The sequence below is a fragment of the Choloepus didactylus genome, chromosome 1 (assembly GCF_015220235.1).
Source record: "Choloepus didactylus isolate mChoDid1 chromosome 1, mChoDid1.pri, whole genome shotgun sequence".
In the NCBI taxonomy this organism is placed as follows: Eukaryota; Metazoa; Chordata; class Mammalia; order Pilosa; family Megalonychidae; genus Choloepus; species Choloepus didactylus.
In genome coordinates this window covers 2,027,654-2,051,920 of record NC_051307.1, presented here as the reverse complement: position 1 = coordinate 2,051,920, position 24,267 = coordinate 2,027,654, and the positions used below count along the sequence as shown (strand labels likewise).

At 41.5% G+C, this 24,267-nt stretch overlaps 1 protein-coding gene across 3 annotated transcripts in view; it reads right to left on the bottom strand.

The window, feature by feature from the left end:
- The window catches only part of UBE2G2 (ubiquitin conjugating enzyme E2 G2), a 46,400-nt gene that overhangs the window by 6,009 nt on the left and 16,124 nt on the right, over positions 1–24,267 (bottom strand). For 2 of the 3 annotated variants that reach the window (XM_037830344.1, XM_037830362.1), the window contains exons 2-4: positions 17,111–17,146; positions 16,971–17,016; positions 2,129–2,247 (exon numbers count right to left, since the gene is read on the bottom strand). In XM_037830344.1, the coding sequence (XP_037686272.1) occupies positions 2,129–2,247; positions 16,971–17,016; positions 17,111–17,146 (201 nt within the window). The remainder of the gene's footprint in view (positions 1–2,128; positions 2,248–16,970; positions 17,017–17,110; positions 17,147–24,267) is intronic. The other variant, XM_037830352.1, reaches the window with a different exon arrangement.

Here is a 24,267-nt window from a genome sequence, read left to right as displayed (position 1 = left end):
TGGGCACCAGCTTGTCAGCCTATCGCCCAAATTCACAGAATCTGGACACCTAGTTTCTCTGCCCTGAAAGAAGAGTAGGTGACAACAAGTTTTCCCCAAGGTGACAGTAAATGCAGTGATAGTGCACACCCCAGGAGCATCAAATAGCAGCTGTGGCCATTTCCACACCTGAGTTCACACTGCCTGTCCACCTGGCACACCTGGCACACTCTCATCTCTGCCATCAAAACCCAGCCCACCGGCTCCTTGGAGGCATCTCCAAGTCATCCAAGGGCCAGGCCACATGTGGTGTGCCTCCGCACGGCCCACACTTGGTCCTGCTCCTAGAAGGCGTCCCTGACACTACCCTGAGTTCCACTCACTCAGCTCCCTAACTCTCTCCAAGAACATCCACATCGCTGCGTCATCAGTGTCGACATTTGGTTCCAAGCCCCCAGCCACTCTCCCCCAGACCCCACAGCCAACCCCAAACTGGCCTCCTCATCTGCTGTCTTCACTACAATCGGTCACGTTTTCCAAACATCACTCTGGCCATGCTGCCCCTCACACTCACTCACAATCCTTATGGAATCCCACTGCTCTCACAAAAAAGGTCAGAGAACTTGACATTGCCCCAAAGGCCTCAGCAGTTGGGCCCGGCCTTCCTCTCCCCTCTCTCCTTACACGGGGCCTCTGAGCCACAAACGCCTCACCTGGGGACTCCCGCAACAGGAGGAGCTGCCAACCGTCCCCACAGGCCTTCCCTGACCTTCCCAGACCTTCCTGCCATGGCCAAGCCCTCCCTCCTTCTCAGCTGCTATCAGAGGACAGGTCTGTGCAGCCAAATGGCTCTTCCGTCAGGGCCCATCCTGCCCCAAAGGCCGTGAGCCCCTGAAGGTCAGCCCCCTAGGGTCTTTATTATTTGCTCACCAGTGCATTCCAGCAGTTCCAGGAAATAAGCTACATTTTTCAAAATATTTGTTGACTGACAAATTTGTTATACTGGTAGACCTATAAAATAGTTGTATTCAAAAAATTAAGTTTACAAAATAAAAGTAACAAACTCATTTACAGTAAGGCAGAAAACAGCTCGTATCAATTACATAACTAGTAAGAATAACTATTGGATTAACTTTCTTACTACATATTCACATAATTTAATCATTTTATTGACCATTATCTGCCTCTAATACCATGTCACTGGCATTTTTCTGAAGAATGTATTTCTCTTCAATACAATCTTTTTATTTTAATTGTTTTAGTTTCCTGCAATCCTTTTCATAGTTGTATCTATGGTTAATCAAACTGAAATTACTGACCTCTTCAACTGACTCTCCATCTATCAACTATAATGTATTTTCAAACTTTTTATGATGGAAAATCTCATTCATACACCAAAGCAGACAGCTACACAATAAAAACCATTTGTAAGAAGGAACATTGTTCTAAATGCTATTGTTAAAAATACAAAACATTCCGTTATTATCCATATATAATCCCACCTTTAAAAGGAAAAATAAAAATGACAGTTCAGAGATTCCAATCCCTGCTACTGGACAACAGCAGCACAAAACAAAGTTACTTAAATTACATTAATTTTTCTCTTTTTAAAAGTAATGCATGCTTATCTTAGGAAAGAAATGTCTTAGAGAAAGAAAAAAACACCCACCACAAAAAGAGAACCACCTTAATGTTTTCTGCTAACCCTTCAGTTATATATTTGTTTATATGGATTTTTTTTTTCAAAAAATCAAGGTAACAAGCCTACTGATTAGTAACCTGCTTTCCCCACTTAACACATCACAAATATCATTTCAATCATTAAATATTATTCCAGATCATTTCAAAAATCTACACAGCATCCTAACATATGGATGAGTTTAATTTACTCACTCCGTGCACCCACCCAGACCCACTCCCCACAAGAGCCCACTCTCTGCAGGATGGCAGGTCAAATGCATACACAGTTTTAGGCTCATATTTTCTTTCATCGACAAGGAAATCATGGCATCGATACCACACGTTGATTTGCTAACGTTCAAAACATAAATATTTTTAGAAATCTACACCTTGACTCGTTACATTTCACTGATTATACCATCTCTGTACCCCTCCTGTTACTGTTGAAGCTACTGCAGAAAACACTTACTGTTGGGATGGAACATCTCACAGGTAAATCGCATCTTTGGGGGACTTAGTGGGTAATCAAGCGGAAAACTCAAGATGGCAGGAAAAACACCAAACTCAAAGCAGGTGTCTTCTGGGCCCCTGGAAAATATAAAATAAGTATACACCAGAACTACAAGCTGGAATTTTCAATGTCTACCATAATTCAGAAAAAAGTTCAGGAAATTTTTACTGCTTTACAAACTCACACAAAAAGATGATCTGAATAACAGTGATGAGGTTTTATTGTTTTTGTTTTTACTTGTATGGAAACTAAGATCTTAACTTCCCTTTCCAATCTGGCTTACATCTTAAGTACAAGCACAAAGACTGAATTAGAGGCACAGTTTTTACATTAATAAGGGCAAGAGTTTGGGCAGCAGAACCTCTTCATAATAATGGGATTAAAAAAAAAAAAAAAAAAAGGAACTAATGCCATCACTGCAAGTTCCTGGATTTCTTTTCTGCATATGAGCCATAATTACATTTTAGGATAAAGAGCTAAATTATGGCATGTTAAAAGCAAGATTCTTTAATAAATGAGGAGTTCAGAATTGTTATTTCAAAGGCTACTTTTATTCTTTAATAAAAGACTTTTTATTAGTGACTTTTGTAACCTTCGAGTTACAGGTGATCCAGGCGTGCACATGCGTATCGACCATGCATGCCCAAACCCACCAGCCCCATGTGGCATGCCACCCACACGCAGACAAGAGCGCCTCGTGCACACCTGTAAAAGGCAGAAATGGGCAGAAACACTCCCCAAGTCCTGTGCAGGCTTCACAACTCCATGTGTGCAAGTTCATGCCACCTTGACCAAGACACCACATGTCAGGCCAGCTGCAGAGGTGAGTGCTGACCATCTGGCTTGCATCTTCACATAGGAGAACTCCCCCCGCCTCTCAAACACTTTTCACTAACAACACATCTTAGAGTAGTTTTAAAAGACCTTGGGCACTCTTCACTATTTGAATCTTCGTAAGAGAACATAACTGCTGAGTGACAGATACAGACACTGAAAGAGTAGAAACTACTTTGGGTGTGAGCCATCAATTCAATAAACAGGAAGGTAAAGTGCACTCTATTTACTGAACTGAGATGTGCCAGTTTGGATGTATTATGTTCCCCAGAAAAAGCCATGTTCTTTGATGCAACTTTGTGGGACAGATTGATTACCTTTTTGATTAGGGTGTGACCTCTTGATTGGATGTTTACATGGAGATATTCCCCACCCAACTGCGGGCAGTACCTTTGATTAGATTATTTCCATTGAGGTGTGGCCGCACCCATTCCGGGTGGTTCTTGATTGATTTACTGGAGTACTTTAAAGAGAGCCATGCAGGCCCAGGCAGTGCTACAGCTGAGAGACACATTTTGAAGACGGCCATTTGAAGCTGACACTGACATTCTGGAGAATGCCATTTTGAAACGCAACCTGAGAGCAAGTGGATGCCAGCCACGGGCCTTCCCAGCTAACAGGGCTTTTCTAGAAGCCAATGGCCTTCCTCCAGTGAAGGTACCCGATTGTTGATGCCTTACCTTGGACACTTTATGGCCTTAGGACTGTAACTCTGTAACCAAATAAACCCCCATTTCTGGTGTTTTGTAAAATGGCAGCATTAGCAAACCGAAACATGAGAGAACAAGTCTCTGGACAAACACCTCTGCCTCTCTAAGAGATGCCGCTGTGGCCTATTAACCTCTACGACAGGATGAAACCACTCGAGGGACTGCAGACTGGAGAAGCTCCCTATCAGTTCACTGCTGCCTTTCCAAAGGAATCCAATGTATAGCATAGGACAAAAATATTAAAGTATATTTATTCTTAAACAATCTTCATCTAAAAAGATGGGCTTTAAAAAATACAAATTTGTTTTAAAATCTTGACAATGAAATTATTTTGGTTCAGTGAAACTAATAAAAGATAGAAATGTAAATATTAGAAACAATATATTTACCTGCACAATTAAAGAGAAGAGACAAAAAAAAATGCTGAACAAAAGCTCTCATTTTCACTTGGTGGATGACATTCAGGGCTTTAAGGCACCACTGCAACGGATGCCAAGCTGCTCAGAACGTGTGGTGCTGGGGATGAGTACTTCGTGGGGCCAGACTGTTCTCAAATTAAGAGATGAGCTTTGATCCTGAAAATGGCGTCCTCGCCACTTTGTGGGACAGCGACAGTGAACAGCTACTCGGTTTTGGAGGAGACAACAGTCCCTGGGTCTTGTCATAAACCGTGACGGGGGACGAATGCCAAGGGAGGGTTAGCACTGGCCAGCTGCAGAGGGAGGTGCTGCAGCTGCTGTGGAAGGGGCATCCGTCCCGCGGACACTGAGGGCCGCCACTGGCCCAGGAGACCACAGAGCCCTTCCTCTTTACCGTAGCTGAGAGGAGCCCTGGCTGTCGCGCCAAGCCTCATCTGCAGAACGAGGGCTCAGAGCCGAGTGTAAACGTCACTCTGTGACTCCTCCACACAGCCTTCTGATGAAAGGTTGTCAAGAATTATTGTTTACATTTTACTGTTAAGCAAAACTGGGAAATCCAAGGATTAAATGACTTAGTCAAGGTCCTACATCAATTTAGTAACAGTGTTAAGAACAGAACCCGGTTCAAATGCTCAACCAGAAAGCCGGGCCAGGAAAGACACCGATCCTTGGGAGTGCCCCACCACTCCGTCAGAAAGACCTGGCAGTGCCTGGGTGCTTCTGGCACCTCTGATTCTGGAATCAGAAAAAAATACCTGGGTGGTGCTTTCTGAACGAGCCAAATGGTATTTGCTCAATACTTTGATAACAGTTCTTTGTTTCTTATAAAAGGGCTTTCTTTAAAACAAGAAGAAAAAGAAAAAACCAGCAAGTCGTTGGTAGTCCCAGGAGCATGATCAAACATTTCATCTTTGACATCTTTTCACGTGCTGTTCGCTACAGGTTTGAAGCAGGGGTTTCTTTCTCTTTGCCAGAATGCCCCGGTGCCGGGGACACGCTCACAGGTCAGCCTGCGGGGACGGGCACATGTTAGTGACCTGGAGAAGACACTCGAAGTAAATTCCTGGACCAAGACATCAGACAGGACTAGTGCTGTTTGGGGACGAGTTTTAGTGCCTATTTCCAGGAAAGCCTCACTTCCCTTTCACTAACGTGGGCTTCAACATCTCAAAATCTTCAAAAGGAATAAAGAAGGGGAGAAAAAAAAAAGCAAGTAGAAGAAAGGAAACAACATAATTACCTTCAGCAAATGCAAAGTTTTCAAAGCTGCAAATTCTTTTCCACCGTGTAGATTTAAATGATCACCTAAGCCATTTCTGGCCTTGAGGTTAGGATCTACAGAACTTATTTTCTGAAAGGCGCATGAGTGTAAAGCAAGATAACTTGCACTCAGAGGGAAACCACAGGTCAGCTCACTTTGGTCGACCACCTTTTAGGTAAATTAAATACTAAAGTACAAACACTGGGAGGGCCACACTCAGGTGCCACACTGCCCGCAGAGGTCCCCCAGCCCCCTGGGTCCTCGGTAGCAGCCACAGGCCAGGCAGTGGACACGCAGGTCTGCTCACCCCATCCGGCCTCAACTTGTGGCACACTTGACTTCTGCTCCTAGCTGTGTTCCTGGGCAGCGAAGCAGCATCAGGCCTGCAGCACAGGAGGGAAGGCCAGATGCTGCAGGGGAGCTGCACAACCAGCCCGCGAGGGAGCCCCGGGCCTGAGAGCCTGCGGGGGGCAAGGAAGATGTCCCCAGATGGAGGCTGTCACAGGACATGGACATGGAGGCTCAGCCTCAGGCAGGGCTCAGTTTTATCTCACAGAGACACTAAGTCCCCTAATTAGCACATACACCCAAGCTGAGCCCCCTAAAGCACCCCAAAGGCAGGCACCGCTTCCCAGGCACACCCCACTTTGGGGGGACGCAACCCAGGTGGGCCTGCAGCATAGGAGGAGGCAGCGGAAGGGCCTAAGGCTGGGGTTGGGCCTGGGGTCACTGGCCAGCTCCTTCCCTCTCTCCTCTGGGGCCCCCCAAGCACCCCACATGCCGATGCTCTCCAGTCAGGGGCCCACCACTCCCCGCCTCCCACCCCCAACATCCCCATCCCAGCCTCTGCCCTCCCCACAGCCACTGCCCTCGGCCCCAGCCCTCTGAGCCACCTGAATGGCATCCGGGGCACTGACCCAATCACCCAGCCTCCCTCAGTCCCAGACAGGGCAACAACATACCAGGCCTGCTATGGACCCAGGCAGTTGACGGGAAGGGTCCTGTGCACAGGACCTTAACCCAGAGGGGCAGGACGCAGAGGGCAGGCGTGTGCGGCCCAGGCAAGGAGCCCCAGGAACCGGACGGGTGGGCTCGGCCTCCCCCGGACACTAGGGCTGCAGTCACAGACCCCAGCGCAATTCGTCAGTTTCTGGGCCTGGACGAGGGTTTCCTTTTTTCCCTTCTTTCTGTTCTAAGTTCCCAGAGGATTTACTGTAAAAAGCAATGCTGAGAGCCTTGGAGAGAGAGAGATGGCATTTATTTGGAGAAATCATGGTGGTAACAAATACAGGTTTTCCTCCATATAATTATTTTCATTGCTTAATCTGTCCAAAGGGGATCAACAGCCTCACCACAGTTATTTTTTACAATAAAACATTTCTGAAAAGCTTTAAATCAAATATATATGAATTATATTTAAAGTACGCTAATTACATTTATTAATTAAAGGAACTTTATAGTGAATTCTGATGCAGAAAATAATTTTTACAATGTAAACTTAACCTTATTTAGAAAAAGTTATGCATTATGAAAAATATTCAAACACAGAAATATATGTAATAGTTTCCCGAATCACTTCCCTGAAGTAACCATACCTAAGGGTTTGGTTATTCTCCCAGGCTTTTTCCTAAGTATGTATAAACTCACACACTCTCTCCCACAAAACTGGATTTTTTTTTTTTTATTAAAAATGTAGCACAGCATCACTGAGAAGAATTAAGGGATATTAAATGGACAGACTTTCCATGTTCATGGATTAGAATACTTAGAATGGTTAAAATGGAAATTATCTCCAAACTGATCAAAGAGTCAAAGCAATTCCCTATCAAAATCTCAGCAGGCTTTTTGTGGAAACTGACAGGCAGATCTTAAAATGGAAATGCAAAGGACCCAGAAAAAACTAAACAATCTTGAAAAATAAGAACAAAGTTGTAGGACTGTACTTCCCAATTTCAAAACTCAGGGTAGGGGAGAGAACCTAAGATGGCGGCTAGGAGAGACAGGGCAAAAAAACACCCCCATGAAAAATACTAGACAGAGGCCAGAAAGTGACCCAGAACACCAGTTCCAGCGATGCACCAGCCGGACAAGGGCTGCTAGATCCACAGGGACCGTGCACTTGGAGAAACCAGGAGTCTGCGTTCTGAAACGAGTGCGTGAGCCTGCTGAAAGTCCTGCCGCCGCGCTGTCATGTGGGGAAACCGTGGGTTGGCGTTTGGAGGCGGACTAGTTCTTTTTTAATAAAACCCAAAAGTGGCTGCAGATATGGCAGCAAGAACTGCACATGAAGCGTGGCAGGAATGGACTGTGTGAACGCTTCAATGTCTGGCGTGGAAGATAGTCTTTCGCGCACCCACTGCTAGTTGTCTCAGAGTGAGGAGGGCAGAGGTTAGCCAAAAGGGGAAAAAAAACACACCCCTTGCAGCCATCTTCCCAGCGGGCTGGGAATGCTCCCACCCGGCGTTGGACCCACAGCCCAGAGCCATGCCAAGGGACCCAGTGTGACGGGAAGTGTTTCCAGCAACACCGTGCACACACCACAATATCGAGCGTGGATCACAGCCTTTCGCGCACCCACAGCTAATTTTCCCGGAGCTGGGAAGGCAGAGTTGTGTGAAAAGGGGGAAATTAACACGCCCCATTCAGCCATCTTTACAGCAGGCTGGGAATGCCCCTACACGGCCCGGCGGCCCAGGGCTTCCCTTAAGGGATGGCACACACTTGTGACTTAGCACAGCCTTCCCTCAGCAAAGGCCCTAGAAGGGCACGGCTGGGAAGAGGAACTCACGTGGAAATCCCAGGGACCCTATGCCAATACCAAAGATTTGTGGGTCAGTGGCAGAGACAATCTATGGAGAGACCAAACTGAAGGTTTAGAATCTTGCAACAGCCTTAAATCTCCAGGAACACCTCAGAGGTTTGATTATTAAAGCTGCCCTGCCTCCCTAACTGCTCAGACACATGCCCCACATTCAGGGCAGACAGCACCAACAACACACCCAAACTTGGTGCACCAATTGGACCCCACAAGAATCAGATCCCCACACACCACAAAGTCAAAGTTGGGGATAACTGACTTGAGGGCCATAGGTGGTTCACGGACGCCATCTGCTGGTTAGAGAAAGTGTACGCCACCAAGCTGTAGATCTGACAAATTAGAGATTTGTTTGAATAATCCTTTATATCCTAAAAGAACACTATTAAGTAAAGCAAATGCCAAGAACCCAAAAACATCAGAAAATTTTAAAGCATATGAAAAAAACAGATGATATGAATAACCCAAACCCAAACACCCAAATCAAAACATCAGAGGAGACACAGTACTTGGAGCAATTAATCAAAGAATTAAAGACAACGCGAGATGGCACAGGATATAAAGGACATGAAGAAGACCCTAGAAGAGCATAAAGAAGAAATTGCAAGAGTAAATAAAAAAAAAAGATAATTATTACAGTTTGCTAATGCTGCCGGAATGCAAAACACCAGAGACAGATTGGCTTTTATAAAAGGGGGTTTACTTGGTTACACAGGTACAGTCTTAAGGCCACAAAGTGTCCAAGGTAACACATCAGCAATAGGGTACCTTCGCTGGAGGATGACCAATGTTGTCCAGAAAGCCTCTGTTAGCTGGGAAGGCACATGACTGGCGTCTGCTCTGGAGTTCTCGTTTCAAAATGGCTTTCTTCCAGGACATTCCTCTCTAGGCCGCAGTTCCTCAAAAATGTCAGTCTTAGATGCACTTGGGGTATTTGTCCTCTCTTAGCTTCCCTGGAGCAAGAGTCTGCTTTCAATGGCTGTCTTCAAAATGTCTCTCATCTGCAACTCCTGTGCTTTCTTCCAAGTGTCCCTCTTGGCTGTAGCTCCTCTTCAAAATGTCACTCTCAGCTGCACTGAGTTCCTTTTCTTTGCTGGCTTATTTATATGGCTCCATGACTCAACTTAGATCCACCCCGAATGGGTGGAGCAACATCTCCATGGAAATTATCCAATTAGAGTCATCACCCACAGCTGGGTGGTGTGCATCCTCACAGACACACTCAAAGAAATACAATCTAATCAGCACTGATAACGCCTGCCCACACAAGATTAAATCAAAGATAATGGCATTTGGGGGACGCAATATATTCAAACTGGCACAATGATCTTACGGAAATAAAAGAAACTGTTGACCACATTAAAAAGATTCTGGATACTCATAGTACAAGATTAGAGGAAGCTGAACAACGACTCAGCGACCTCGAGAACCAAAGAACGGAAAATGAAAGAACAAAAGAAAGAATGGGGGAAAAAATCAAAAAAATCAAAATGGATCTCAGCGATGTGATAGATAAACTAAAACATCCAAATTTAAGACTCATTGGTGTCCCAGAAGGGGAAGAAAAGGGTAAAGGTCTAGAAAGAGTATTCAAGAAATTGTTGGGGAAAACTTCCCAAACCTTCTACACAATATAAATACACAAAGCATAAATGCCCAGCGAACTCCAAATAGAGTAAATCCAAATAAACCCACTCCAAGACATATTCTCATCAGACTCTAAAATACTGAAGAGAAGGAGCAAGTTCTGAAAGCAGCAAGAGAAAAGCAATTCACCACATACAAAGAAAACAACATAAGACTAAGTAGTGACTACTCAGCGGCCACCATGGAGGCAAGAAGGCAGTGGCATGACATATTTAAAATTCTGAGAGAGAAAAATTTCCGACCAAGAATACTTTATCCAGCAAAGCTCTCCCTCAAATTTGAGGAAGAGCTTAAATTTTTCACAGACAAACAAATGCTGAGAGATTTTGCTAATAAAAGACCTGTCCTACTTCAGATACTGAAGGGAGCCCTACAGACAGAGAAACAAAGAAAGGAGAGAGAGAGAGAGAGAGAGAGAGAGAGATAAGAGAAATTTAACAGACATATATAGACCATCACATCCCAGGTCACCAGGACACACATTCTTCTCTAGTGATCACGGAACGTTCTCCAGAATAGACCATAGGCTGGGACATAAAACAGGCCTCAATAAATTTAAAAAAATTGAAATTATTCCAAGCACATTCTCTGACCACAATGGAATACAAATAGAAGTCAGTAATCATCAGAGATTCAGAAAATTCACAAACACCTGGAGGGTAAAAATGAGGGGGAGATGAGAACATTCCCGGATAATCAAAAGCTGAGGGACTTCATTACCAGTAGAACAGTCCTATAAGAAATGCTAAAGGGAATTGAGCAGGCTGAAAGGAAGGGACACTAAACAATTGACTGAAACCACATGAAGAAATAAAAATTTCCAGTAAAGATCACATGGTAAATATAAATACCAATACTACTGTATTTTTGATTTGTAACTCCACTATTTACTTCCTACAGGATCAAATCAGTGGTTTTGGACTCAATGTAAAATATGTAATTTTTGACAAGAACTACAAAACGGTGGGGGAATGGAGGACTATAGGAACACAGTTTATGTGCCCTATTCAAGTTAAATTGGTATGAAAGAAAACAAGATTGTTATAGACTTAAGAGGTTAAATTTAAGCCCCACAGTAAACACAAAGAAAGTATCAGAGAATATGATCATAGAGATGAAAAGTCGAGTATTGGGTTACGAGAAGTGGGTGAAGGGGCAATGGGGAGTTAATAAGAAATGAGTGTAAGGTTTCTGTTTGGGGTGAAGAGAAATTTCTAGTAATGGATGGTGGGAAGGTGATGGCATTGCAACATTGTGAATGTGATTAATCCCACTAAATGGAATGCTTGGGAGGGGTTGGAATGGGAAAATTTATGCTGTATATATGTTTCCACAATTGAAGAAAAAGACAGTCTAAATAGATAATGATAATTAAATGCCATAGATGATCCTGGATGAGATCTAAGAATAGAGGAGAAAAGGTTCAAAAGGACACAATTGGGACATAAGAAAAAAATGAAATATAGAATGTAAGCGTTATATCAATGTTAAATTTCTTGAACTTCTTAACTACACTTAATGTGATTATATAAATGAATATTCTTGTTCATGGGAAATGTATACGTGAATTATATTATTTGTTCAAGGATGTCTGCAACTTGCTCTCATATGTTCAGAAGACAGAGCAATAGATGATGGATGATAGACAGGGAGAGAGGGAGGGAGGGAAAGAAAGAAATGGTAAAGTGACAAAATATTAAGGTTGGTAGATCGGGGTATCGGTGGAGGGGGGTTGGGGTATGCTGAAGTTCTGTGTATGGGGTTTGTATTATTTTTGCAACTGTTACCATAAGTTTGAATTTATTTCAAAATAAAAATTTAAAAAACACACAAAAAACCTCAGTTTAAAAGCTACAGTAATCAAGACAGTGTGTACAAGCTAAGGTTAGACATACAGATCAATGAAACAGAATTCGGAGTCCAGAAATAAACATCAACATTTATGGTCCACTGATTTTTGACAAAGGTGCCAAGGCAATTCAAGGAGGAAAGAACAGTCTTTTTAACAAATGGTGCTGGACAACTGGACATCTACATGCAAAAGAAGAAAGTAGAGCTCCTGCCTAACACCAGGTACAGAAATTGACTCAAAATAGGTCAAAGATATAAATGTAAGAGCTAAACCTATAAAACTTCTAAAACATAGGAGAAAATCTCTGTAAGCTTGGGTTATATAGGACACAAAATGCATGACCCACAAAAGAAAAAGAAAACTGCTAAATGAGACTTCATCAAAATTTAAAACCTTTGAGCTTCAAAAACTCCATTAAGAAAATGTGGAAAAAAAGAAAAGCTACAGACTGGGAGAAAATACTTGAAAATCATACATCTGATAATCACGTATCTGAAAAATAATACATCCAATGTATACAAAATATATAAAGAACCCATATGACTCAATTAAAAGAAAAGAACCCAACTTAAAAATGGGCGTAAGTTCTGAACAGCTTACCAAAGAAGAAATACAAATGACTACTAAGCTCATGAAAAAATGTTCAACATCACCGGTCATTAGGGAATTGCAAATCAAACCCACAACGAAGACGTTTTTTCACACCCACTAGGATGGCTACAGTCAAACAATAACCAGTGCTGAGGCTGTGGAGAAACTGGAACCCTCACACCTTGCTGGGGAAATGTAAAATGGTGAGCCACTCGGAAAACAATTGCCAGTTTTTCTTAAAGTTCAACATAAATTGACCATACAACCCAACAACTCCACTGTTGGGTATCTACCCAAGAGAAATGAAAAAATATAGGCCCATGCAAAGACTTGCATGCAAGTGTATTATTCAAAATGCCCAAAAAGTGGGAAACAAACAAAAAACTCACAAATGTCCATCAACCGGTGAATGGATTAAAGGGATGCCGTACATTCATAAAACGGACATGGATGAATCTCAAACGCATTATGCTAAATGAAAGAAGCCAGACACAAAAGACTGCATGTATCATCATTGTATCAATATGAGATGTCCGGAAAAGGCAACTCGACCTTCAGGAAGCAGAGCAGTGGTGCCAGGAGTGGAGGGGTGCAGGAGGTACAAGTGGGCACAAGGAGTTTTCCAGAAATGTTCTAAAACTGCTTTGTGGTGACGGCAGCACAATTCTAGGAATATACTAAAATCACTTAAAATACATCAAATTTTTGGTGCATAAATTGTATTTCAAAAAAGCTATTAAAAAACTGACGTTGGGTGAGGACTCATCATGCCATACTAGGGTTTCCCAGCCCAGACCTTGCTGACTACCAGGCTGGACAGCTCTGTCATGTGCACGAGGCCGTCCCATGCACGGAGGGCACCCGGCAGCATCCCTGACCTCTGCACACTAGGTGCCAACACGAGACAACCAAAAATGTCTTCATACACGCCAAATGCCTCATGGGGGCAAAATTATCCCTGGCTGAAAATCACTGGTCTAGACCTACTGTTACATAATTTACTTTTCACTTAATCAGACACTGGAGACATCTTCCCATGCAGCACACATCCTACCTAAATCTTTTCAGTGCTATATGGCATTCCACTATATGGACATGCCATAAATTATGTTGGATAATGATGGTTCCTGTTTTTTTCATTATCACATGAATGTTGCAATAAACTTCCTCATATAATGATCTTTATAACACTTCTATAGAAGTAATTCCTAGACTGGGATTGCTGGGTCAAATTACAAAACTACATTTTAATATCTTATTTTAACAGCACACAACGCTGACACTGTGACAGTCTTCTGTCAACTAGAAAGCCTGATGTAATGAGTGGTTACTGTGATCATAACTTTTGCCCCTAGCAGGAGCCAAGCAGTGTGGAAGGAGGAGCAGCAGACTGGAAATCCTAGAGCCCACTGCTGCAAACCAGCTGAAGAACCTTGGGAAAATCACTTCACCACCTGGGCCTCCAACACCCACCAGTAGCAAGGCAGGGGGGAGTCAATCAGGGGTCCCCAACCACTCGGTAAGGGGGAGGGCCTTCTCATTTGACTGCAGCCTCAAAAACTCACTGGTCTGGAGAGGTGACTGCAGGGGCAAGACAAATGGGACAGCAAGGTTCCAAGGGACATCACACCTTTTCTAGCCATTGACAGTCAAGAGCTGTCCTCTGCTGCAGGATTCCCCCTGATTTTCTTGCACCATCTCTGTCATACAAGGACCACAGAAAAGCTCCCCAGCACTGCAGATTGGTGGCAGACGACAGAGCTGTCCAACCCGGTAGGTCAGCAAGGTCTGGGCTGGGAAACCCTGGTATGGCATGATGCGTCTTCCCCCAATGTCAGTTTTTTAACAGCTTTTTTGAAATACAAATTATGCACCAGGGATCCAGAGCTGGAGAGACCATAAGTCATTTATCTAAAAGATACAGAACCTCTTTGTTTGGGATCTGAATAAGTGAAGGCCAGAAAAGACAAAGTGATGGCCCAAAACCAGGAAGCCACACCACCAGCACAGCCATGGCAGCTCCAGGTCCCCTTGTCTGACCCTCCAGAGCAAGTACAACCCTTTGCAATTGGATATCAGGCTCAAACTCTGCCCCAAGCTCAGCAGTGAGTTGTAAGAGTTATTTTCCAACTGTTCTGGATGTTACAGCACTGGGAAGAGCTACGTGAAAGTCTACTTTTAATTAGAGGTGACGGTTGTGGCAATTTTATTATCCAGTTCTTCTCTTATTAATTTGGCATGTTCTCCATCCTAGTCCCTCAACCCCATTCTTTCAGGTTAGAGATTTGGGGTCATCTGTGACACACCTGCATTCCCAAGCAGGGGTCCTACTATAATAGGTATTCAGTATTTATTGTCCGAATATGTAGAAAGAGGCCCTTGTTACCTGATGGCCCAAAAAGAGATGAAGGCTCTGTAGGCAAACACGACTGCAAAGGCTGACAGCACCGTACTTCAAGAAAATTACACTATAGTAGTTTTCAGAAATACTAGGGTAAGGAGGAAACCCTGGAAACCATCAAAGAATAAAAAGAGGGAAAAGAAAACCCTATTACTAATGCAGTGAAAAATCAGCCAGCTGTCTGCCAAAATAGCATGGTAAGACAAATCAATGGAAGGACAGTTAATTCCTTAATAGATGCTTTAAGTACATCCGTAAACGGCCTCTTATTTGTGCAAGGATCTGGAATCTGACCAAAACCCACAAACTCACCAGATTTGAAGCAGGGGAATTCCATACTAATGTAAAAAAGCCTTATTCAAACATAAAAGCACTCTATCTAAAAATAGTTCTAATTACTTTTTAAGACAGGTTTTCAAAATATTGGTTTAATTTATACTGTTTATCTAAAATTAGTAAGAGTTACCCTACTAGATATTTAACAATGACCACTTTTTAAAAAAGCATACTGGAAGGCTAAACTGTTCTTTTAATATCTATGAGCCAACATCTTCCAAATACTGAAGGGTGTCTGAGTGCATACCCTGGCACAATACCCAAAGGCCTCTGCACTGCACAAGCAGGCCTGCTCCCTGGTGGCGTGTGTGGGTGGGTGTGTATGTGTCTGTGCTAATATAAAAAGAATGTACATCATACATTAACTGGAAAAAGCAGGTTACAAATCAGTTCTTACAATATGATCTCATGTTTCTTTAAAAATAAAAAGAGCACTTCATAACACAGGAGCACAAAGCCATATTCTATTAAATGTAAGGCACCACTGATTTTGAAGCTCACCAACCATTTTATAACTACATTTTGGAGGATAAAAGATACAATGCCACCTCAGATACAAATATAGACTGTAAATACATCCTCCTTCCAGAAACATTTCAACACAAAAAAAAGAGTATGTATCATAGGCTCAAGCAAACAGACTAATACGAATATTCAGGAAAGATATATATCCAAATGTTAGGCATGCTGTACTTACCTCTAGATGGTGTTTAATAACGATTTTTTTAAAACACATTTTGCTTATTTAAAAAATCTCATTTTCACATTGATTTTCATGAATTAATCTAATCTTCCAGACAACATTCAGCAGCAATTTGTTTCTCAGACTAACATGAAGATCACTAAGAACCAACGTGACATAATCACTCAAGGCAAATTCAGAAAGTGTGATGGCATTTAAAATTAGGCTCTCAAACCAGAGTGCACACTTGCTCTGCACATGGGGCACGAGCCAGCTAGAAAGAAGAGCCAACTCCCACCTCACAGTGCCATGAGCACCCGCACGGATGCCCCGCTCAGCACTCCGCTCCGCTACAGAGGTCGGACATCCACAAGGCTCACCTCTCCCTCCATCCCTGGGCTGCTCTGAAGACACAGACATAAAACCATCCTGCAAATAAGAGCCAGGTCAAGTAACCTTGGACCACAGTATTTTGCCTGTGAACCCCTAATTTAAGCACACGCAGAGGCACACGCGCACATGACCATGTGGCTGCTCTCTTTACCTATAGGGCCAGGAGCACCCCCAGACCCCACTCCCTAAGGTAAAATGAAGAAAAACAACAGGCCTGGGCCTTTGGGCTACAGAACTCTAGAAATAGAGGTTGATTTATTTCTCCTTCCCAGTAACATCACTGTAAGTTAAATGTGAAATCCAGTTATGACTTCTAGAGTGGGGTCAGAGCCACACGCTCAGCCTGCCAGGAGAAGAACGTAGCCATGCCTCATTGTCACAGACAGCAGAAGGTCCACAAGCCCAAACAAGACAAAGAGAAAAAGGGAGAAGCAGCAAAGGAGGAGATGGATGGGCTGGAGAGAAGAGAGGAAGAGAAGAAAAAGGAGTCCTGGTCCAAGGTCGGGGCAGGGCCAGCGCTGGACTAACAGGCCCAGCGCAGTCAGGTCCTGAAATCCTTCTCACAGGCCAACCTTCAGGCTCTCAGAGGCCTCATAAAGCCAAAGTCACTCAAACTATTTGAGACCAAATGCCAAGACCACACACATTTAAAAATTATCATTTTAAAACTCTGCATACATATATTTACAACTAAACTTTTCTATGGTTATAAGAAAATATTTTCATTTCTTTTGGAAAATTTTTCATATTATTTTCTGCTTTCAGATAAGCAGGCTAGAGAAGAGCCAAAAGCTAAAAGACTCACAGGTCTAATATCCAGTAAAGTTTTAAAAACTAGTAATGCATATGATTCACTTACATGATTAATGCTTCCCATTCAAAAAAATTCTCTTCATTCATGGGGCCTGCGAGGAAAGAAAAAAAATTCCACATTTTAATTTTGAAGGCAACTTTAGCAATTAGAAGTAAACTATAAAGAAGTTAATTTTAGCACCTCACCTGCCACAATTCCTTCTGGAGGATTCAGTGTTAATTCTATAAAATTGAAAAGTAAAACCATTACTAAACAAAGTGAAGTTATATGACATTGTAACAAAACACCTTTAAAAAGTATACGAGGCTGTGAATCATGGAGTATATTAACAGACTAGAAGTCTGGATGGCAGGTTCAGTTACGTTTCTGACTCTACACCAGAGAAACACAGACTTTCAGAGATAAAAGCCTTTCAGCTTACAAATGAAAACCAAACAAAAAGGGTTAGCTGCCTTTCCAAAGTACTCCTGCTGGTGACTATAATTAAAGCTCATAAATCGAACATGGCCTATTATTTTCCAACTGAATGGCATTTCCTGTCATTCTGAGAGTTGGGCAAACCTTTGTGAGTGTGACAAACCAAAGGTATGAACCAGAACTGAGGTTTCAAAAGCCTGACATTGTCAAATACATCAAACATTTTACAGGTTACTTGTCAATCTTCAATACCATCCTACAAAATGAGGATCCCCGCAGACGGGATACTCCATAGAATATCAGAGTTCAGGAATGAAATCAATAAAAAATAGTGAGAAACAACTCAGCAGCGTCATGTCTCAACAATTTCAGGAGATTAGTGGTTGTTGAAAGACTTAGGGGTGAGATTTTGGGAAGACGGCAGAAGAGGAAGCTGCAGGAATCTGTCCCTCCACAAAACTACTGAACTGGCAACTATCTTGAAGCTCAGGGGTCTAGCGGAATGCTTGCAGCATCCAGAGAAGAGCTGGAGGAAGGGGCTGCTGGCTACCACGCCCACTCCCCCAACACAAGGCAGGCAGCAGTGGGGGCTGCAGCCCCAGCTCCTGAGGCAGCTTACCAGTGCCAGGCTGGGCGATAAGGACCTGGTCCTCCAAAATCCAGGGGTCTCTGGTCTGATCGCCGATCACAACTTTTGATCAGCTATTTCAGAGCACTGCAAGGTCACCTCTGAGGGGGGCCACTGTTCCAAACCCCCATGGGCAAAAGCAGCTCAGGAGTCTTAAAGAGGCAATACCATTTCTTTTTCTCCACCCCCCCCCCAAAAAAAACACCTTTTTAACGAATAAAGTTAAACATACAAACGTAGGTAGGAAAATATACCAAATCCTCAAAACCCATCAAGCAGATGCAGCAGTTTTGAAGATTTTGCCACATCTGCCTGATCTATTCTCTCTCCATTGTTTTCCGAAGTATTTTAGAGCAAATTTCTACAAGTCATTTTACCACTACATACTTTTATATTTCTAAAAATTATGGACACTTTCTTACATAACTATTTCTTACATAACTGCAATTCTATCGTCATATTTAATACAATTAACAGTCAATCCTTGGTGCCCCTAATATCCAGTCTATATTAAAATTTCTCCATATACATAACTACTCTTTAATACAATTTCTTTTTTCTCTTTTCTCTCTCTCCATTCTTATTTAGGAGCAAAAGTAGTTTGGGCGACTCACAAATTGATGGCTTCAGCCCTCAAAAACAACACCACACTGTAGCAATACCAGAGGAATGAAAGAACTGTATTTCCAGGGATATAATAGCATAATACACAGAATGTCCAGTGCACAACAAAAAATTACAAAACACAAAGAAACAGGAAAGTATAGCCATGTCACAAGAAAAAAAGAATATACATGAAACCATCCCTGAGGAAACTCAAACACTGAAACTATTAGTCAGACTTTAAATCATCTGTCTTAATATGTTCAGTAAGCTAAAGGAATCCACATGTAAACAACAAAAGGAAATTAGGAAAACACTGTCTGAAGAAAATAAAGAGATGGAAATCACAAAACAAGAACCAAACAGACATTGCATAACTCGGAAGTACAGTAATTGAAATGAAAAACTCATGAAATGGATTCAACAGCAGATGTGATCAGGTGAAAGAAAGGCTCAGCAAACTTGAAGACAAGATAACTGAAAGTAACAAGTATGAGGAAGAGAAAATAAAATACTAATAAAGGGAATAGAGGCTGAGGGACCTGTGGGACACCCTCAAGCATACAAATGCATCACTGCAGTTCCAAAAGAACAAGAGAGAGAAAAAGGGGCGGAAAAAGTATTTAAAAAAACAATGGCCAAAAAATTACCAAATCTTATAAAAGACATGAATACACACAACCAAGAAGCTCTACAAACTCCAAATAGGATAGACTCTAAGACATGTTCACCAAGACACATTAGAGTGAAACTGTCAAAATCCAAGACAAAGAGAAGGTTTAAAGAGCAGCAAGTGGGAAGCAACTTGTCACAAACAAGTTTTTCTCTTTATTTTCCCCCCAATAAAAATAACAAAAGATTTCTCATCAGAAACCATGGGCCAGAAGACAATGGGGTGGCATATTAATTTTTTAAATTCAATTTTATTGAGATATATTCACATACCATACAATCGTCCAAAGTGTACAATCAATTGTTCACATTACCATCATACAGTCATTCATTCATCACCCCTATCTATTTTGTGAACATTTTCCTTGTACCAGAAAAAGTGAAAATAAGAACAAAAAAAACAAGAGTAAAAAAAGAACAACCAAATCATCCCCCCACCCGTCCAATTTTTCCTTTAGTTTTTTGTCCCTATTTTTCTACTCGTCCATCCTTACACTGGATAAAGGGGTGTTGATCCCCAAGGCTTTCACAATCACATCGTAAGCTACATTCTTATACATACATCTTCAAGAGTCAAGGCTACTGGGTTGCAGTTTGATAGTTACAGGTATTTACTTCTAGCTATTCCAATACAGTAAAACCTAAAAAGGGTTATCTATACAGTTCGTAAGAATACCCACCAGAGTGACCTTCTGTGCCAGTCTGAATGTATTATGTCCCTCCAAATGCCATTATCTTTGATGTAATCTTGTGTGGGCAGACGTTATCAGTGTTGATTACATTGTAATTCTTTGAGTGTTTCCATGGAGATGCACCCCACCCAGCTGTGAGTGATGACTCTGATTAGATAATTTCCATGGAGGTATGGCCCCACCCATTCACAGTACACCTTGATCAGTGGAGCCATATAAATGAGCTGATAAACAGAAGGAACTCAGTGCAGCTGAGAGTGACATTTTGAAGAGAAGCTACAGCCAAGAGGGACACTTCGAAGAAAGCACAGGAGCTACAGATGAGAGACAGTCTGAAGACGACTGTTGAATGCAGACTCTTGCTCCGGAGAAGCTGAGAGGACAAATATCCCAAGTGCAACTAAGAGTGACATTTTTGAGGGACTGCAGCCTAGAGAGGAACGTCCTGGGAGAAAGCCATTTTGAAACCAGAACTCCAGAGCAGACGCCAGCCATGTGACTTCCCAGCTAACAGAGGTTTTCCAGACACCACTGGCCATCCTCCAGTGAAGGTACCCAATTGCTGATGTGTTACCCTGGACACTTTATGGCCTTGAAGACTGTAACTGTGTAACCAAATAAACCCCCTTTTATAAAAGCCAATCCATCTCTGGTGTTTTGCATTCCGGCAGCATTAGCAAACTAGAACACCTCCTGATTCCATTTGGAATCTCTCAGCCACTGAAACTTTATTTTGTTTCATTTCACATCTCCCTTTTGGTCAAGATGTTCTCAATCCCACAATGCTGTGTCCAGATTCATCCCCAGGAATCATATCCCACGTTGGGGGTGGCATATTTAAAGTCCTTGAGGAAAAAAGTAATCAAGCAAGAATTCTGTATCTGGAAAAATTATCCTCCAAAAATGAAGGAGAAATTAAGGTAGTTAAAAATAAATAAAGGCTGGAAGAGTTAATTACCAAAGACCTTCCCTACAAGAAATGCAAAAGGGAATCCTTCAGGCTGAAATGAAAGAACACTAAACAGTAACTCAAAGTCATGAGAAGAAATAAAGAATACTAGTAAAGGTAACTAAGAGGTAAATGTAAATTCCTGTATTATTGAACTTTTGATCTGTAACTGCTTTTCTCCCCAGACGACTTAGCAGGCAAATGTGTAAAATAACATTAAAATTCTATGTTAATGGGCATCCGATGTATAAAAATGTAATCTGAGACAATAACAATATAAAAAAGGAGAGGCAAAGCTATATAGGACTAGAGTCTGTATACTACTGAAACTAGGTTTGCACTAGTAGAACTAGATTATTAGTTTAAGATGTTCATTGTAATTACAAAGTAACCACAAAGAAATAAATTTAGGAACAAAGACATAAAAAGGTTCCAAGTAAAAGGGTGGAAAAGATATTCCATGCAAACAGTCATCAAAAGAGAGCCGGAGTGGCTATGTTATTGTCAGACAAAGTAGAGTTTTAGCTCAAAAAAGATTACAAGAGATAAAGGAGGATATTATATATTAATGAAAGGTTAATCCAGAAAGAAGATATAACAATTACAGATATATATGCACCTCACAACAGAGCCCAAAAAACTAAAAGAATTGAAGGAAGAAATAGATAGTTCTACAGTATTAGTTGGAGACCTCAACACACCACTATCAACAATTGATAGACCATCTAAACATCAGATCAGTAAGAAATAGAGGACCTGAAGACCACTTTTAACCAATTAGACCCAATGGACATATACAGAACACCCCACGCACATTCTTTTCAAGCGCACATGGAACATTTTCTAGAATAGACATATATTAGGCCAAAATTCAAATATTAATAAATTTTAAAACACCAAAATCATACAAAGTATCTTCTTAGACCACAATGGAATAAAGCTAGAAATAAATAACAAAAGAAAAACTGGAAATTTATAAATAAGTGGAAATTAAACAACATATTCTTAAACAACCAATGGGGTAAAGGAGAAAACATAAGGGAAATGGGGACATATCTTGAGATGAATGAAAACAAAAAACAAAACCACAACATACCAAAACTCATGGGATGTAGCAGAAGGCAGTGCTCAGATACCAACTTTTATAGCTCTAAATGCTTATTACATCAAAGATCACAAATCAATAACCTGACTTCACACCTAAGAAAACTGGAAAAAGAACAAGCCAAACCCAAAATTAGTAAAAGGAAGGAAACAGTAAATATTAGAGCAGAGATAAATGACAGAGAGAATTAAAAAAAAAAAAAAAAAAAAAAGAATCAACAAGACCCAAGGTTGGCTCTTTGAAAAGGTCAATAAAATCAACAAACCTTTAGCTAGACTGACAAAGAAAAAGAGAGAAGACACAAATAACTAAAGTCAAGAATGAAAGTGGGGCATTACTAATGACCTTAAGGAAATAAAAAGGACTGTAATAGGGCATATGGACAATTACACGCCAACAAATCAGAAAACCTAGATGAAATGGACAAGTTCTAGGAAACATACAAATGACCTAATCTCATGCAAGAAAAAATAGAAAATTTCAAAAGACCTATAACAATTGAAGAAATTGAAACAATAATTTAAAAAACCTCCTAACAAAGAAAAGGCCAGGACCGGAAGGTTTCAATGCCAAGTTCTACCAAACATTTAAAAAAGAGTTAATATCAATCCCTCTCAAACTCCTCCAAAAAGTACAAGAGGCCAGCATTACCCTGATACCAAAGTCAGATAAAGACAGCACAAGAGAAAAGCAGAAACCAAAAGCCCTTGTGAATATAGATGCAAAAATCCTCAACAAAATACTGGCAAACTGAACCCAACAGCATATTAAAAAGGTTATATACATGACCAAGTGGGATTTATTCTAGGAAAACAAGGATGGTTCAACATAAGAAAATCAACCAAGGTAATACACCACATTAAAAGAACGAAGGGAAAAAAAAAACAAAAACATGATCATTTAAATTGATGCAGAAAAAGCATTTGATAAAATCCAACATCCTTTCAAGACAAAAAACACTCAGAAACCTAGGCATAGAAGGAAACTTTCTCAACATAAAAAGTGCATTGTGATGGTAAAGTTCATGTGCCAACTTGGCCAGGTTGTAGTGCCCAGTTGTTTGGTCAAGCAAGAACTGACCTGATTGTTACTGTGAAGACATTTCATGGACTTAAATCATCAGTAAGTTGACTGCATCTATGGCTAATGGCATCTACAATCAACTGAGGAGATTGCCTTCAACAAGGAGAGAAGTCTCACCCTATCAGTGGAAGGCTGTAAAAGAAGTGATGGTTTCAGCAGTCAGAAGAATTTCCATTTCTACTTAGGCCAGCCAGCTTCTCCTGGGGAATTCATCGAAAATCTTCAACAGAATTCCCAGCCTGAAGCCTCCCTATGGAATTTGGACTTGTCCATCCCTACAGTCTCAAGAAAATTTTCATAAAAATCTCATAATATTTACAGATATCTCTTGTTAGTTCTGTTTCTCTAGAGGACCCTAATACAGGCATTTATGAAAAACCCAGGGCAAATATCATACTGAATGGTGAAAGACTGAAAGCTTTCCCCTTAAGATCAGGAACAAGACAAGAATGCCCACTATCACCACTGTTATCCAACATTGTACTGCAAGTTCTAGCCAGAACAATCAGGCAAGCAAAAGAAATAAAAGGCATCAAAATCAGAAAGGAAGAAGTCAAATTATCCCTGTTCATAGATGGCATGATCCTATGATAGAAAATTCCAACGAATCTACAAGATAGCTACTAGAACTAATAAACAAATTCATCAAGTTGCAGGATAAAGTCAGGTGAGTTTCTATACACCAATAATGAGCATTTGAAAAGGAAATCAAGAGAACAATTCCATTTACCATAGCATCTAAAAGAATAAAATACCTAAGAATAGACAGTAAAGACTTATTCTTTGAAAACTTCAAAACAATGATGAAAGAAATTAAAGACCTAAATAACTCGAAAGACATCCTGTGCCTGTTTGAATGCATTATGTCCCCCAAAATGCCATTATCTGTGATGCAATCTTGTGGGGCAGATATATTAGTGGCGATTAAGTTGGAACAGTTGGATTAGGTTGTTTCCATGGAAATGTGCCCACCCAAATGTGGATGATAACTTTGGTTGGATAGTTTCCATGCAGCTGTGGCCCCGCCCATTCAGCCTGGGCCTTGGTTAGTTTGTTGGAGCACTATATAAACTCAGACAGAAGGAGCGAGCTTGCTACAGCTGAGAGGGACACTTTGAAGAATGCACAGAAGCTGAGAGAGGAGCTGCAGATGAGAGACAGTCTGAAGACTGCCATTGAAAGCAGACTTTTGC